The sequence below is a fragment of the Dryas octopetala genome, chromosome 1 (assembly GCF_963921425.1).
Source record: "Dryas octopetala chromosome 1, drDryOcto1.1, whole genome shotgun sequence".
Taxonomy (NCBI): Eukaryota; Viridiplantae; Streptophyta; class Magnoliopsida; order Rosales; family Rosaceae; genus Dryas; species Dryas octopetala.
In genome coordinates this window covers 15858848-15875294 of record NC_141366.1, presented here as the reverse complement: position 1 = coordinate 15875294, position 16447 = coordinate 15858848, and the positions used below count along the sequence as shown (strand labels likewise).

At 36.1% G+C, this 16447-nt stretch overlaps 3 protein-coding genes and 2 pseudogenes across 5 annotated transcripts in view; 2 read left to right on the top strand and 3 right to left on the bottom strand.

Moving 5' to 3' along the window:
• Window positions 1-26: 26 nt before the first annotated feature.
• IM (Alternative oxidase family protein) lies at window positions 27-4270 on the bottom strand. Of its 2 annotated transcripts, none has more exons than XM_086250656.1 (9): window positions 3932-4270; window positions 3561-3750; window positions 3153-3246; window positions 2523-2638; window positions 1908-2016; window positions 1449-1517; window positions 1161-1232; window positions 1018-1065; window positions 27-842 (listed from the first exon to the last, which is right to left on the bottom strand). In XM_086250656.1, exons 1-9 carry the CDS (start codon window positions 4084-4086, stop codon window positions 628-630), a joined length of 1068 nt encoding a protein of 355 aa, XP_086106782.1. In that variant the 5' UTR covers window positions 4087-4270; the 3' UTR covers window positions 27-627. The 2 variants fall into 2 exon arrangements, with proteins under 2 accessions (XP_086106782.1, XP_086106774.1); XM_086250648.1 differs by having other exon boundaries at window positions 3561-3762; window positions 3932-4269.
• On the top strand, window positions 4233-5882 carry LOC147298472 (uncharacterized; annotated as a pseudogene).
• Window positions 5883-6673: 791 nt separating this feature from the next.
• On the bottom strand, window positions 6674-7030 carry LOC147298471 (non-specific lipid-transfer protein 1-like). The gene has a single exon (XM_086252210.1). The coding sequence runs from the start codon at window positions 7028-7030 to the stop codon at window positions 6674-6676; it is 357 nt and encodes a 118-aa protein (XP_086108336.1).
• Window positions 7031-10224: 3194 nt separating this feature from the next.
• LOC147298470 (non-specific lipid-transfer protein 1 pseudogene) lies at window positions 10225-10578 on the bottom strand (annotated as a pseudogene).
• A 1651-nt stretch (window positions 10579-12229) lies between these two features.
• The window catches only part of LOC147298469 (RPM1-interacting protein 4-like), a 6461-nt gene continuing 2243 nt past the window's right edge, over window positions 12230-16447 (top strand). Inside the window, exons 1-2 of one of the 2 annotated variants that reach the window (XM_086228928.1) lie at window positions 12230-12247; window positions 13659-14213. In XM_086228928.1, coding sequence (XP_086085054.1) covers window positions 12242-12247; window positions 13659-14213 — 561 coding nt within the window. In that variant the 5' untranslated portion in view covers window positions 12230-12241. Of the gene's footprint in view, window positions 12248-12894; window positions 14214-16447 lie in introns of those variants that run through there. The other variant, XM_086228927.1, reaches the window with a different exon arrangement.

Below are 16447 nucleotides of genomic sequence, written 5' to 3'. Positions count from 1 at the left end.
AGGTCAAGAATTTGTAATAGAAAAAATTGGAGTTACAAAGATATTTATTTAACAAACCGATTAGTATCAGAATTGCTGACCATATCCCTCACAAAAATAGAATTCATAGATAACATTATTATCGATATTGTAGCATTACTCAAAAATCATTATTATTGCACACTGACAGGCTACCTTTATATCCTTACTAGTCGGTTACGTCTGTTACTCATTAAAGATGATGAATGAAAGTAGCTGCTAAGCGGTAGAAACATAATGTCACTTAAAACCAAAGTTTCATTGACTTTGGATCTCGTGCTTTCTTCGCATAAATGCCAGTGGACCAGAAGCTCACTGCTCAATGAAAGATGTCACTGATATTTTCTTCACTTTTAAATGCTGGGAGGACCAGGTGGCTTGCGACATTACCATGCAAGATGGTAAGATAAGCAAGCAGGTTGCGAAAAGAAGATGATGGTGTACCGCATATTAATGGAAAAGAGTAAACAACCACGTCCTTCATCAATGGAAGAAACAAGTAGTCTTCACTGAATAACTAAGTAATCTTTTGGATCTATAACGTTCTTGTGTATACAAATTCCTTTACTTTCTAGCTAATTTCCTGTTCTCCGCTCTTTTGTCTTATCATCACTTTGCCGGCTTTGTTGTAACGGATTTTGTTATGCAATCTACAATACCTTCGCAATCTGTTTGAGGAGCGACGCAGACAGACTCATCTTCCAAGGCATATTCCGGGTTTGAATGAGGAGACCAGAGGTTCCCATGAGTCTGGCAGGCCTTCATCGTCTTACAGTGTTCAGCTTCATCATCTCTGATGTTCAGAAATACGTCGTACAAATTCTCTGAAAAAGGAACAACAATTGACAAGAAACAATGCAAACTAGGTCATTATATCAGAAATGGTGTATATGAGACATCATATTTTTCAGAGAAAACTACAAGGAAGTTTAAAAATTGATCTAACTCCTAGTATGTTGATCTATGAACTGCCAGAACAACATCAGAGTCAGAAACTACCTATTTTTGGCCTTCGAGTATTGGGAACTCTGGAAGTTTGAAATTCATCTGTATAAAATTTGGAGGGATTGTTAAACCTAGGATTGCCTTTCAGGAGACAGAAAAGATTGAAAAAAATAAATAAATAAAAAGATAAAACTTACCAAATAAGTAGAAGTCACCTCCAGTGTAGTATTTTACAGCAACCTCGGGAGCAGGCAATTTTTTCAAATCCTCTACAACAGAAGAACAGACCACATCAGAATAAGTGAAGCAGCATTTGAGGCAAGACAGATTGCCTTTTACAACTGATCAGATGATAAGAGATCATCTCTCAGACATAGCATACTTAGAGACACTTGATGTGATCCAACGGACACCTTTATATGAGCACAAACGTATAGAACTATTTGGTCTAATGGTATCCAAGTCCTGAAAAATCTAAATCATACCTCCTTGGGCCTTGATAAACTTGTCGTAGGTATGAAATGCATGGCTCTCTACAGTTTCAGAGAAGTGATCTGCACTAGCCACCAAACCAAATATATAAAAAAGCATTTAAAGATGAATGCAAAGATGCAGACTAATTCTCCAAGTACCTATTCTATAATATCATTTGATTCAGGCACATTTTCAGGATGACCTTAAACTTAAATAGAAGATAAAGTAGAAAGACCCTAGAAAAAATTTTGTTACTACAATGCATATCACGCTATCAACATAAGACTTCTCTATGTAATTGTTGTTAAAATTACAAATGGATTAAAAAATTATTTTAAGAATACATATTTTTGGACAAGTTTTCCTGCATCGTAACTACTAAAGATAAATACACCAAGAAGATGTTGAGATGCAAGAGAGTCAACAAAGCCAAGGAACTATAGTACATGAAGCTAGATGCTCATACTTACATGCCATTCTTGGGCTTATTAAATACATAAAGACCGTCATAAAATAATAGAAGACTGCGATGTGCTGAGCAAGAAAGCGGTCAAACCACCATTCATTTCCTCCCAATTCCTGCAGTTAGATCCAAATGTTATTATTAAATCAAGCAAACCATGCAGGTGATATAAAAAAAATTTAGATTGTTCTGGTCCTATATCTGCACAGACGAGCAGTCAGAAGTAAATAGATGAAGCTACCATAACTCTAAACAATTTTTACATGAGCACATATGAGTTGGAGCATCATCATTGAGAAAAGCCTTCACAAATACAAGTTTTCTTCCCCCCCCCCCCCCCCTCCCTCTCCCTCTCCTAAACTCTCCCGAGCCTCTCCTCCTGCAGGCCTCTTTTTTATGCTGGTTTTCTAATTTTCTTTTGGCGTGGAATCTCCAACAAAGTAATGAATAAAAAGGTGAGAAAATTAATGGTTTTACATGACAAGTACTCAATGGGAAATCACTGAGTATCTATCTGTCATGAGTAACAGCAGAAAGTTGTGAGGATGACTCGTGCTACGGAAAAAGAAAACAGAAAGAGGTGAGCAAACATGATATGCTGAAAAATAAGCAAGATCCTTACTTCCATGATAAGCAAGTGATGCATCTCATTCCAGCTCTCAGCAAAATGCACTTTCAAATAATCTGCTCTTCTCCACCAGCCAAAACTCTCATACATGTGCAAAACAGACATAAAGGCTGCCGAAAATATAAAACAAAGCCAGAAATCAGCACTCACAACTAGGAGTCACAATAGTCAATAATATCAGAGAAACAACAGCGCAAGAACATCTTGATTCACAATAGTCACGAGAATATGGATAATAAATCCTTAACATATTCCTAAACAGGTATATTGCACAATTGAAGGAAACTTATGAACACATGGGAACACACTACCATGGAATCCTCATTATCATATTGACCTCCAAAGAAAGGATGAAATACAAAGGCAGTCCATATTTCAGATGAATCACATTCCTAATAAAGATAATTGGCGAAATATGTGAGGGCGTGCATTATTGGCTATACATTTTCTAACATACTAGCATAACGATACATATACACTGCCTCAACATGCATTGATAACTTCTCCTCAAGCATTTGAAGGCTTAAACTCCTGTTGTTTGAAAAGAAAGTTCTTTACATTTTTTGCAAATACCCTTTGAGAAAACTAAAGAAAAAATAGTACTAAACAAACTGTGGCACTAACCAAAGTAAGGAACCCTTGCAATAGTTTCCAGTACAAAGAACCTTGCATAATCTCGATCGCGGTACAGAGTATCCAGTACTTGTATCACTGTATCCTGGAATAATTAGTATAACTCAATTATAACCTAATATCATTAACAACTACCAGAAGCAAATCTCCTAAGCTACTCAAGAGTGCTTATCAATCCAAGAGTATGATAACTCAACTAAGGTGCTTGAATCAATTAAGCTTATTTAAGCATTATCCCAAGCAGTCAAGAGAAAGATAACAAACTGCAATCATGCACATTCCATATGCACACTAAATTAATCAACATAACCACAAACTGATAACATTTGTTTGAAAAGTTGACATTGGAGCTACGGTTAGTACTGTAAAACGAATAATTCAATAAGAGTTAAGATTTACCGTAAGGAAGATGTTGATGGATTGTTCACACTTGATAACCCATGTCTCAAAAGTACTCGAAGACGAACTCTCTGACTCTGAGGACCCCCCACTGCTTGCTTTCACTTCATCAGAGGGAGAAGCCTTGAACTCAAAAGACTCCTCCACTGCCACTTTCTCTTCATCATCTTTCAGAACAGTTGCATGAACTCTATACAAATTCCTACACCAATTACGAACTTTACTTAACAGATCCCATTAAGCTAAAATGATTAAAAATTCATAAACTAAAATAAAACACACCCCACCATGTTAGGTTTCTAGATTTTCTAACAAATAAGAAAATCACAGATTCTTTTTATAGCATATAAAGCACTAGCAAACAAATATACCTGGAAATCGATGGACGAGCTGAAATGGGATTGTAAGGAAAACGATTCTGGGAGCAACAAGAAGCTGAATTCTTGAAGTTCCTTGCTTTGAGAGACGAAGACGAGCAGGAAGTTGAGACTGTAAATACCGTGCAAGACAGAGTCGCAGCTGCCATTCTCGACGGTTGTTGCAGAGACAGAATTGAAATGAAGACACAAATCCAAAACTTGGAAATAGAAATCAAATTGGAATTGGTTTAGTGTAGTCCAGTTGGGCATAAGGGGAACTGGGGAATTGTCAAACAGGCAAACAGCCAAAGAAATGGGGTTTTTGTTCCATTTTTCGTTTGCGAGTGTTTTCTGTCGTCTTGTGAGTTTGGCTTGCGTTTCGCATAATTTACGAGGGTGGCCATTGGTGTGGTTTTTGCTTGATGCGTTTTGGTTACACGACACGAAAGAGTCAAGAGCTTCAAGTCGGCACGGCCACACTACCAAAACGTCTATTCGTGGATTCTTTGCTCACCGCTTGCCACTGGACTGGACTTGTGGGCTCTAGTTTTGTTTGAATTTGGGCTTTATTGTGGTCGTTGGGCTCTAGTTTTGATTGACTTTGGGCTTTATCACTGAATCGTAGCTTTCTATCAACCTCAACCCCTTTTACGCGTGTCCAGGGTCCACACCTAAGTTGGTTGCCTAAATTCTTCATACTGTTATGTGGCGTATCACGAATTCATGTTCAATATTTAAGACTTTACAAAACCTTATTTTATGAACATTGTTTACTAGTGGCAAGCAAAACCGTACATGTGGCAATTGTTGCGTTTGCACTTTATTTGAGCTCAACCCCCATTGCAAGGCAATCAATTTTGTCAAATCACAAAGGCCATGAAGGAGTTGAATTGAAGAGCTTCTTTGGTGGATGGCTCAATTGGATCTTCGTGGATCAGTCCAATACATGGAGGGCTGGTCTTTCATGGTCCATCTTCTTTGTTTTAGCCATTGGAGTACCTCACACTTTCTCCTCGCCTGCTCGAGCTGTGATGACAACCATAGCAGGCCTTACCATGTCGTCTCTCAGCTATCCCTTTCTTTGTTCGCAGTGCTCTCTTTCGTTAGCCTCTCCTGCTGGACTCGTAAATATGGTCTAAGAAGGTTTCTTTTCCTCGACAAATTATGGGATGCAAGTGACAAGGTTCGTTATGGACATAAACACCAATTTCAAGTATGCATCAACCGCCTTTAGAATAAAATGTTAGCTTGATACATATTATTTTGAACCATATATACGTTTTGTTTTAACAAGACACTAACCCCAATGGCTTAGACTGACAATATACATATATATATATAAGAGAAATTTTTATCATGTATACTAATTCACTAATTTTTTTTATTTTTGGTCATGAGGTGCAGCTATGTTCCATTAGCCTAGTCACTAGTCTATTCATATGCTTGCGAAGTGCAACCACAGTAACACACAAAGCACAGTCAATTACGGGCCTTGCTGCAAAATGGCATGTCTGCGCCACAATAAACTCCTTTGATTACACAGAAACTGAGACTCCAATGACTCAGATTTCTTCAGTTCAAGTGTTTCCTTTTGGTGCTGATTTGGAGTCAGATGATGAAGAAGGGGAAGAAGATGATGATTTGGACGACGCCAAGTTGGTGCCCATTTACACTCACACAATCTCATTTCAGAAAAGACATGCTCTAGGTCAGTAGGAACAGATCATCTTTATCAGTGTTAACTATTATTGTCCTTCTAAAATTCCTTTTGATATTAACATTATTGTAAATCATCAAGTGGCTGGTCTCTTTTGCAAACTTGCAGTGACATATTTGGAGCACAATAGAGCAGGGGTACGTTACAGTATTTGGGTTCATGGTGGATAGAACTTGGCTTCACTCCATTTTTGCAATTCAATTGCCTCTTCTGCTCTGGTTTCTCAACAAAACAACTGGTGCTTAAGTTTCATGTGTGTGTGTGTGAGTGTGAGTGAGTGAGAGAGAGAGAGAGAGAGAGAGAGAGAGAGAGAGAGTTTTTTATTGATGCCAATCTTTTGCTCAGTTCACATTGTAAGCACTGAGTATGATACTAATTACCAAGAAATGTAGTACGTAGTTACGTTCAGTGAACTTCTCTAAGAAAAATGCATGATATAACAGTAACACTAGTGGAAATTATTCTGACAGTCAATAACAGTAACGCTCATAATTGTCAGTCAGATAAGCCTCCATGGCAGAGAACACATGACTTCACCTTGGTGCTGGTGAACATGGGATATATATTATTCTTATAAGGCTACACTAGGAGGACTAGTATTCAGTTCTTCCATTCGATATTTTTTAATTAATTTATAGCCTTATAAGGATAAAGTTTGATTGATTCTCCTTGATTAGTAATTAGTTGGGGGAAATAATAAAGCAAATTAAACAAAAACGAGATGAGGACAATTGATGAAATTCTTTTTTATCCATAAAATTGATTATTCGTACATATTTTGGATACACATATATAATTAAAGAATCAAAGCACTAATTTCTACATCACAACACATGCATGCATCTGGTTCTAGCTAGTCCTTGCCTTCTCCAAATTTTTATTCATCATGCCCACACCCTTTAGACCATTGGAACTCTGCACATGACATTAGTACAAACATATAATTAGTTGATCAATACATAAGAAATGTCGAGCAATACTCAAGGATCATATTCAAAAAAAACATATGGGAAAAGAGAGAGAGTGAGAAAGAGTAATTACGTGCTGCAATTGACACTGGGGTCAAGGGGCACAGGGAGGGAGACCTTGCAGTATTGGGGAATGAGCTTGAGTTTATGAAGGTCAACTTTCATCCCAGACAGAGTTTGTTTCAGACATCGACACAGATCCCTGCGGATTTCAGTGGTGGTAGCCTGAGAAACCACACTTCGTACTCCCAAACAGCAAAGAGGGCCAGGCTCTGCTAAGCCAGGACCCACCAAGAAGGCCAGCTGGCAGGGACTCAAAGTGAGCTTGGCCTCTTGGCATGTGATCCCATTTGCAGGGCATGCATTGAGGACCATAAGCACCAACCCCAAAACCATGAGAGACCAACCCAACATTTTGTTCTCCATACTCTCTAGCTCTTTTGGAACAATGAAATAGAACAATGGAAATTATGGGAGTACTAGCTTGGATGTAAAACTTGAACTGTGGTTTATAGCATAGAGTCATGCTTCTATTTATAATGGCCTCAACAGGTCTCTTATGGTAAGTCATTAATGAAGGGGGTTTACCAGTCAAGAATTTAATTCAACCTAAGGGGATTACCTTCCTTAACACACATGGTTAATATTTAAGCCAAATAACCGTTTTAATCTTTGTAGCTTCAGTCATTTTTTACTTTCGTACTGTAGTATTAATTTTGGCAATTTTGGTTATGTTCATAAAAATGATTGTTATCAATTGAAAACAGAAATCCAACGTCACCCACATATGTTTGGCTGGTGCATGAGCATTTTGGACATTTACGTCTTGAATAAATGGGGCTAATGCGCTGGATTTTTGTCTTTACAACATACGAGGTTTACATTTTGGACTTGATTGTGATCGATATAAAAATACATGACTAAAATTGTTAAAATTGGAAATTAAGAGATAAAAGTGAAAAATGATTGAAACTATATATAGGGACAAAAAATGTACATTGTTCTAAAATTTTTGTAAAAATTTAGACCGTGGGCACCAACTAGTAAGAGCCATTGCAAATACCATAAATAGCCTTTTATTGTTGGGAATACCATGAATATCCTTACGCAATTTAAGATTGTTAATTATTTCTTGGCCAAAAAAAAAAAAGATTGTTAATTATTTTCCTTTTTCATCTTTTTCGGGTTTTTCTGTATAGTAGGTTTTTTATTAGATAACTTTTACTCTATCATGAATCACAATTATTTCTACAACTGATGATTTAGAAAATATGGTGGTATGTGCCAAAAGAACCAAATTACCAGGCCAAATATCACTTGATCCATATTATTTGGCTCAAGTTTCACTTTCGCCTTGACAGTTTTAATTGTTTTAATTGATTTTGGTATTAGACTTTACAAATTGTTGCAATTTAAAGTCGCGTTAGAATTTCCGTCAATTAAGATATAAACTCTGCTTCTTTGGTCCCATACTTTTACAAACCATTGGAATTTTGGTCCTGCACTTAACACACTATTAGGATTTTGGTCATATACTTTAGAAACCGTAAGCAATTTAAGAACAGATTTAATCACTTAATGGACATAAATATTTATGTTTTATTGAATTACAACGACTTGTAAAGTACAGGACCAATATCTGAACAGCTGAAAGTACATATATGGTTGAAATTAAGTGAAACTTGACCCAAACTATATAAGGACCAAAAGTGAAATTTAGCCTATCATATTACAGCAACACCATTTTATGCATGTTGGAGCCTTGGAGCTTGGTTCATGACTTTATCGGACCACAATTTTCTTCTTAATTGTGTTCTGTTTCGGCTTATTTGTCATCTTCAAATACTGAGACCGGAGAGTTTTGCACTAACTTTTCTAAAGAAAACTGAGATGAAGTCAATCTTGATGGAACACCAAAAGATCAATCAGAAGGAACTTTCAGACTATAAGCCATATGTTTCCGGTATTCATCTTGCTCTCTCTAGATATGTTTAATTAATGCAAGTCAACTCATTTCTCTGCTCATGACAGCCAGGGCTAAAGCTCATGTCAATATCTTCAAGGCTGGAGAGCTTGCGGTAATATTCTTGATCAGTAATATTCAAATCATATAACAAACATGTTATGTTGTAAAAATGTGAATTCCCGTTTTAAAACGGTACTATTAATTAGGGATTAAATGACGATCTTATCAAGCTGCTTTATTTCATTTAATTACTCATGGAAGCTATTGTTGAATATTGAGTGTTGTTCACTATTGCGCATCAGTGAGTACTAGCTTATCGCAATGAACGGTTGAATTTAATACAATGAGTCGATGAATTATTAATTTCGGCACTTAAAAATTCAATTCAACTGATACATCGTCCCTCACAGTGGTTTAAAATTGTGCCTCATTTAAGCCATTTTGATTGGATATTCTCTAATTAAAAGTCTAATATGGTCTTTAGTCTAGTCTAACAACATAATATATCAAATTGTTTGGTAAGAGGAAATTCACCCTATATACTTGACATATTTGGAGCACAATAGAGCAGGGATTACAGTGTTCGGGTTTGTGGTGGATAGAACTTGTCTTCACTCCACTTTTGCAATTCAACTGGCCCTTCTGCTCTAGCAGGTTGCTCAACAAGACAACCGGTGCTTAATTTTCGTGTGTGTGTGTGTGTGTGTGAGAGAGAGAGAGAGAGAGAGATTTATATATATTGATGCCAATCTTTTACTCAGGATAGTTCACATTGTAATGTAAGTTATGTTCAGTAAACTTTTCTAAGGAAAATTCATGATATAACAGTAACGCTCCTGGGGCAGTCAAAACGCTTATAATTGCCAGTCATAAGCTCCATAGCAGAAAACACATGAGTTTGTTGAACAAAATTTGTATTTTTTCAGGCCTAGCTCTGATACCTATAAGGTGAGATGGCCTTATCTGTTTTTCAAATTTTGAACTTTCCTTCTTTCTTTTTCTTTTCTTTTTGTACGTTTCAACAGATCGAGTTCAACTTGGTGCTGGTGAAGGTGGGAATTAATTAACTAAAGGTTGGTAGTAGGTAATTTTCTTCTTAGAAAGTCATATATATTATTTCAAAATATGTTGCATAAATTCAGGGGAAGCAATTGGTCACACTATTTAAAGGCTGCATTTGGAGCCTTGAAGGACTAGTACTATTAATAAGTTCTTTCATCTAATATGGTCAAATTCTATAGCCTTCAACGGATGAAGTTTAATTGCTTCTTCTTCATTAGTAATTAGTTGGGGAAATATTAAAGCAAAATTAGCAAATTAAACAAAAATAAGATCAGGACAATTGATGAAACTCTTTTTCATCCATTAAATTGATTATTCATACATATTTCGATCGGATGCGCATAAGAATCAAAGCACTAATTTCTACATCAGAAAACATGCATCTTGTCCTGGCTAATCCTTCTCGAAGTTATTCATCATAGCCACCACCCTTTAGACCATAGGAACACTGCACATCACATTAGTACAAATATTATACAATATATTAGTCAAATCAAAACGTAATAAATATTGTCAAGCACTGCTTGAGAGTTATATATATTTCTAAAAAACATTATATAAACGAGAAAAGAGAGAGTGTGAGAGAGAGTAATTACTGGCTGCAGTCAACACTGGGTTCAAGGGGCACGGGAAGGGAGACCTTGCAAAATTGGGGAATGAGCTTAAGTTTCTGAAGGTCAACATGAAGCGCAGGCAGAGTCTGTTTCAGGCATCGACACATATCCTGGCGGATTGCAGTGGTGGTAGCCTGAGAAACCACACTTTGTACACCTGAACAGCAAGGAGGGCCAGGCTCTGCTGAGCCAGAACCCACCAAGAAGGCCTGGCAGGGACTCAAAGTGAGCATGGCCTCTTGGCATGTGATCCCATTTGCAGGGCATGCATTGAGGACCATAAGCACCAACCCCAAAACCATGAGTGACCAACCCATCATTTTGTTCTCCATACTCTCTACCTAGCTCTTTTGGAACAATATATGAAATAGAACAATGGAAGTTATGGAGTATTGGCTTGGATGCTAAACCTGAACTGTGGTTTAGAGCATAGGGCATGCCTCTATTTATAGGGCCTCACCTCACCAACTCTCTGTCATTAAATTAATTAAGAGCAGTTGGCCAGTAAAGATTCAAGAATTTTGATTCTACCTAAGGGGATTACTTTCCTTCACACACATACATATATAATATTTAAAACAATTTAAACCGTGGGCGCCAACTAATATGGGCCGTTGCAAATACCATAAACAGCCTTTTTTCTTGGGAATACCATGAATAGCCTTAGCTTTAAGATTGTTTAGGTTTTGGATTTTTCTTTTTTCTTTTTTATTTGGGTTTTATATATATAGTAGGTTTATTTTAGAGGATCTCTTTTTCTTTTTATCATGAATCAAGGTGCTTCCTACAACTGATTATTAGAGTTTCTTTTGAAAATAGGAATTAAAAATGATTCTTGGTCGCGTTTAAATATGTTTTTGGGTTCATAATGTTGTTTACGTGGACTGTTGAGTTTGATTTAGGGGTATTTTTGACAATTTTGCAATTAAATAAGACAAATTGGATTAGACCAAACACATGCATATTCACAATGGAGGCCTCTAGTTTATGCTAATATATTGTTTATACTCATATAATTATGGTTTTAGATCTTCTGTTTATTTTTTCTCTAATTGTATTTTCTTAATTTTTAATCCTAATTATATATTTATGGGATCTAGATCTTTTGCTAGGTTTTTTCAAGTTCGAGAAGAAACTAACAAAGGATCCAAATTCGCTTTATTATTGTATATATAATTTCACAATTTACTTTCTCTACTGCCTAAAAACTCTCTTCCTCAATTTTTTCAATTTTATCCTCAATTGTTAAATGCAAAAAATCCACAAAACCTAGACAGCTTTCCCACCCAACTCCACACTCTTCCTCCCCCACCCACCCCTCCTCTCAAGGAGAGGTCGGCAAGATCACCCGAATAAACTCGATTAAACCCAAACTCCAATTCGAGCCCAGATTATAAAGTGCAGGCTGTGGGTTGGTTGGCTTTCCAACGGGCTTGAGTTGCACCAAATTACGAGTCTCAATTGACGGTCGATCAGAATTTAGAGGTATTTGTCCATACACGCTTGGGCCTCTTATTTGTATTTTGTAAGAGTATCTTACACATTCTTGCGTATTAAAATATGCATTCCAGTACTACTGCTTACAGAAGTTTTACTTGTGAAAACTCTGACAGGGAATAAGATGTACAGAGGACGACAAAACCCTCGATCAGTTCATGGAAATAATATTAGCATATACTCTCTTCTTTTCTATTCTTCTTTTTTTTTTTTTTTTTGGAAGTAGCTAGCTAGCTAGCAAACAAACACATTGTTGCTCTCGGGGTGTGACAGTGTGAGAGATGTTTACACGCTTTGGAAACTTTGTAACCATCGGATCATCATCGACAATTCACAGTGAGCAGTTTTCGTGGTGCTCAAAACGCAAACAAACCCTTATTTCCTGCTGCAGAGACCTTCTTTAATTTGTTTTTCTTCTTGTTCTTGATATATTCTAATTCTTCTTCTTCGATCTTCTTCTTCTTCAAGGATTATATCTACAAATAACTTACTCGATTTATGGCCGTAAGTGTTCTTTCTTGATCATTAATTATTATGATCCTATATACTATATATATTGATCGTGACTTAGTTACGCGCTTTATTTATATATATATATATTTTTTTTTTGGTAAATTAGGGTGATTGATTACTCCCATGTATATTTTCTTATTTTTATAAGTTTGGGTTCATATTTTGGTTCATGCATGGTTTGGGAATTATTCCCTTTTCTTCAAGGAATAAATATTAAGGATTTGTTTGATTACTTAATATTCATAGTATTGCAATTAATGTCGGTTTTTGAGTATTTTTGATTTGCATTGATGTTGATTGATCTTTATTAATTACTAGTAATTAAATCCCATTAGAGTTTTTGAATCGATTCGATTGAAGAATTAAACTTTTGAGTTGAATTCAGCGCTGCCTTTTACCAACCTTCTACATACTTTTATTTCTTAATTAATTTTGCATTTCACGGAATCACTATAACTTTATATATATAGTATATGCATATATATCCACATAAATTAATAATGTGGTTTAGGCACTAGGCCTAGTTAAGGGGTATTAATATAAACATCATACGAACTACTTTTTGATATATCTATCTATCTATTAATTAATTGCATGCTAAAGTCTAAAGTTTTGAAGCTTTTGGTGGGAGTGTGGGACTACTACTTAATTGAAACAATATTGGGTTACCCTCAATTGCATGAGCATGACATTACGTACCGTTCATATATATATAGTGACCTTTTAAAGGAAGTCACGCAACAACTCTGGCGACCGAAGTAAACCTCATCGATCGATCTCATCTATTTCAACACACACTGTGACCTACAATTAATAAGTCACATGAAGGGTATTTTTCTGCTGATCGATGGTCATTTTTTATATAGAATACTTTTCTATATAGCCCAAATTATACATGTGTGTATCTCCATTAATTACTGGCTTTCTATAGTATTATCTATAGTTATTTCTTTTGTTAAGATTCTTTATAGGGTTTAATAGGTCATTTACACTGGCCGGCCGGGGCCGGCCAATTAATTGTATTGAGGGAATTTTTTTTGTTTTCGTAAGGATATTAAGGGAATATATACATTTTTGTTGGTAATAAATGAAGGAACTACGTACTTTGATACTATATAGAATATCCAATATTGCCATATTCATACTGGACTGATTTCCGGGAAAGTACATAGATATTGGCAATTGATATTTCTCGTCTTAGCTAGATAGTAAAAACAAAGGCAAAACTTTTCTTTTTTTATTTTTAGTTTCATATATTATCATCTGTATATGATCTGTGTGTCTCTTTCATCCAAACCCTACTGTGAAAATTCCCAATCGATCATTCTTTGATTGTAAAGTACTGCTGGTTAGTTTGGTCAAAGAAGCATTCATTTTTTAAAGAATGAGTTCTTGGCCGCAGAAAAAACCCCATGTCCCAAAATTTGGCGACTGGGACAGCAATGACAACATACAAATCACTGCATGTTTTGAGAATGCACGCAAAGAGAAAGACGGGTCGGTGATCAAGAGGAACCCAAACGACCCTGAAGACAACCCGGAGGCTTTCAAGGGCATGTTGGGGTTGGAATCCTCTGCGGCGCGGCCTCAGCATCCTTACCATGCTACCGCGGGCGGTTCCAGCACCAACAACAAGAAGTCGTCGTCGACAGAGAAAGCAGTGCATCGAAGAAACAATTTGATGAATGACGAGCGTAAGGTTTCTGGTGGCGGTGCAGGTGGTGGGAACGGGAAGAGTACGACGTCGGATTCGGAGAAGAGCAATTCGGATTATACGCTGATGGGAAGACACCGGCGTGAGAGATCTGATCGGAGGAAGAGTGGTTTGGCTTCGTCGGTTGGATGTGATCGTAGCATCTCTCAGTCTCAATCGGGGCATGTACATGATAGCACTAGCAGCAGACCCAGGAGTACTAGTGCCACCAGTACAGCTCATCACTCTTCCACTACTGACGCTGTAAGTCTCTCTCTCTCTCTCTCTCTCTCTCTCTCTCTCTCTCTCTCTCTATAGCTTTGAGACATATTTCTTGGCCAACTGTACGTGAATCTCCACCATTATCTATATTTATTCTCGTAAGTGCTCTAAATTTATAGTTCTGTTTAATCACATCAAAGTAAAATGAACAATACATGACCAAAACTTACATTAGTCTTGTTAGTCGTTCCAATTCACTTTCAAATCGATCAAATTTTGCTCATGCTCGTGCCCTTGATTTTTGATAAAAGCAACAAGTCTTCATAATGTCAAATCATATATGTATGATCATGTAAGATTTAGGCGTAAATTATCCATTTTGCCTATACACAAATTGTTGGACGAAAATTTGTATGAAACTCTATGAAATTAGGCATATTGACCTATTTTTATTTTTTACTACCTTTGTCTTAGTTAATAGTCTTATTTATAGCCTTTAAGTAATGGGTAGTAAGAGCATGTACAATGGCATGGCTAAATGTAATGCTACATGCTAAATATAGCAGAATTGATAAAAAAGTTCACTATAATGGCATAGCTAAATTTAGCATTTGTTATGTTATTGTTAAATTTTCCACTATATATAACAGAAAATTTAACAATTGCTATTGAGGAACCAAGGAATAAAATTTCGGGTTTCGAGGAAATTTCGATGGAAATTTCGATGGAAATTTCGACGGAAATTTCGAAGATTTTTAAATTTCGACAAAAATTCGACGGAAACGATAGAAATTATTATCAAAATACGGAAATTTTGAATAAAACTTCACAATATGTTTATTTAACATATTATCTACTACATTGATAAAAAACATTAAAAAAAACCAAATTATATGGTAGGTTTCATGTGATATGTGATGAATATAATGCGCGCTGGAGGCAAATACTATGAAATAAAATTAGTATAATGAATAAATAAAATTAATATATTATTTATACTCTATAATATATACACTAAATTCTATATACTTTATAATCTATACTCTATATTATTTAAGATATCGTATAGAATATTAGGGTTTAGGTTCTTTAGGATATTTTTAATTATTTTTTATATAAAAAGGTATTAGAATTTATTGGTTTAGGGTTTAAAAACAATTAAACGAAACTCCAACACGGCCAAACGAAATCTCAAATCATTTTTTTTTTCAATTGCCCAAAAACCTCAAACTAGGATATGGTATATGATATTAGGGTTTAGGCTCTTTAGAGTATTTTAAATTATTTTTTATATTGAAATATATTAGAGTTTACAAATTTAGGGTTTAAAAACAACTACATAAAACTCCAAAAAAGCCAAATAAAAACCCAAACTATTTTATTTTTTTTACAATTGACCAAAGGCCTCAAACTCCAATCTACCCTAAACTTTTTAATTTTTTTTCTCTTTCTTACTTTTTTTTTCTCTTTTTTTCTTCTTCTTTTTCTTTTTTTCTTTTCTTTTTTTCTTTTCTTTTTTTTTTTCTCTCTTTTCTTTCCTTCCTTCCCTTTTCTTTCTTTCCCCCGAGTCTCCACACTCCAGGCTCCAGCACAACTTTTCCATTTCTTTTCTCTCTCTCTCTCTCTCTCTCTCTCTCTCTCTCTCTCTCTCCACCTCCACCCCTGCTGCGCCGCTGCCGCGCCCCCCCAGCCGCGCCGCCTGCCGCGCCCAAGATCGCCGCGCCCAAGATCTCCTTCGATCTCCCTCCTGCCGCGCCCCCCGGCCACCCCCTGCCGCCGTCGATCTCCCTCCTAGGCCTGTGTTTTCTCTTTTCTGTGGCTTGGGTTTTCTTTTTTGTTGGGCTTGCCTTTGCGGCTTTGCTTTGTGAGTGAAATTTGGACATCGCTAAATTTCGACGAAATTTAAGCGAAATTTTGACGAAATTTCTCTGAAATTAAAAAAATTTGGCTGTTGGGGCATTCGAAATTTCGCTCGAAATTTTGGCGAAATTTCGAATATTTCGCCGAAATTTTTCGAAATTTAGTTGAATCCGTGTTAAAATTTCGACACCCCTAAAAAACGAAATTTTCGGCGAAATTTCGCCGAAAACTTCGAAATTTAAACCCTTGGCCACCACTACCTTGTTACCGCCACTATTGTTGTTCTTGTCACCATTTATAATAAGTACCATCATCACTTTACTACTTTTAATTCCATCACACTTAACTTATAGGTTAAAAAACAAAAAGTTGTGGTGGCAAAAAAAAAATTGTGCAAATTTTATGATTATAATTTA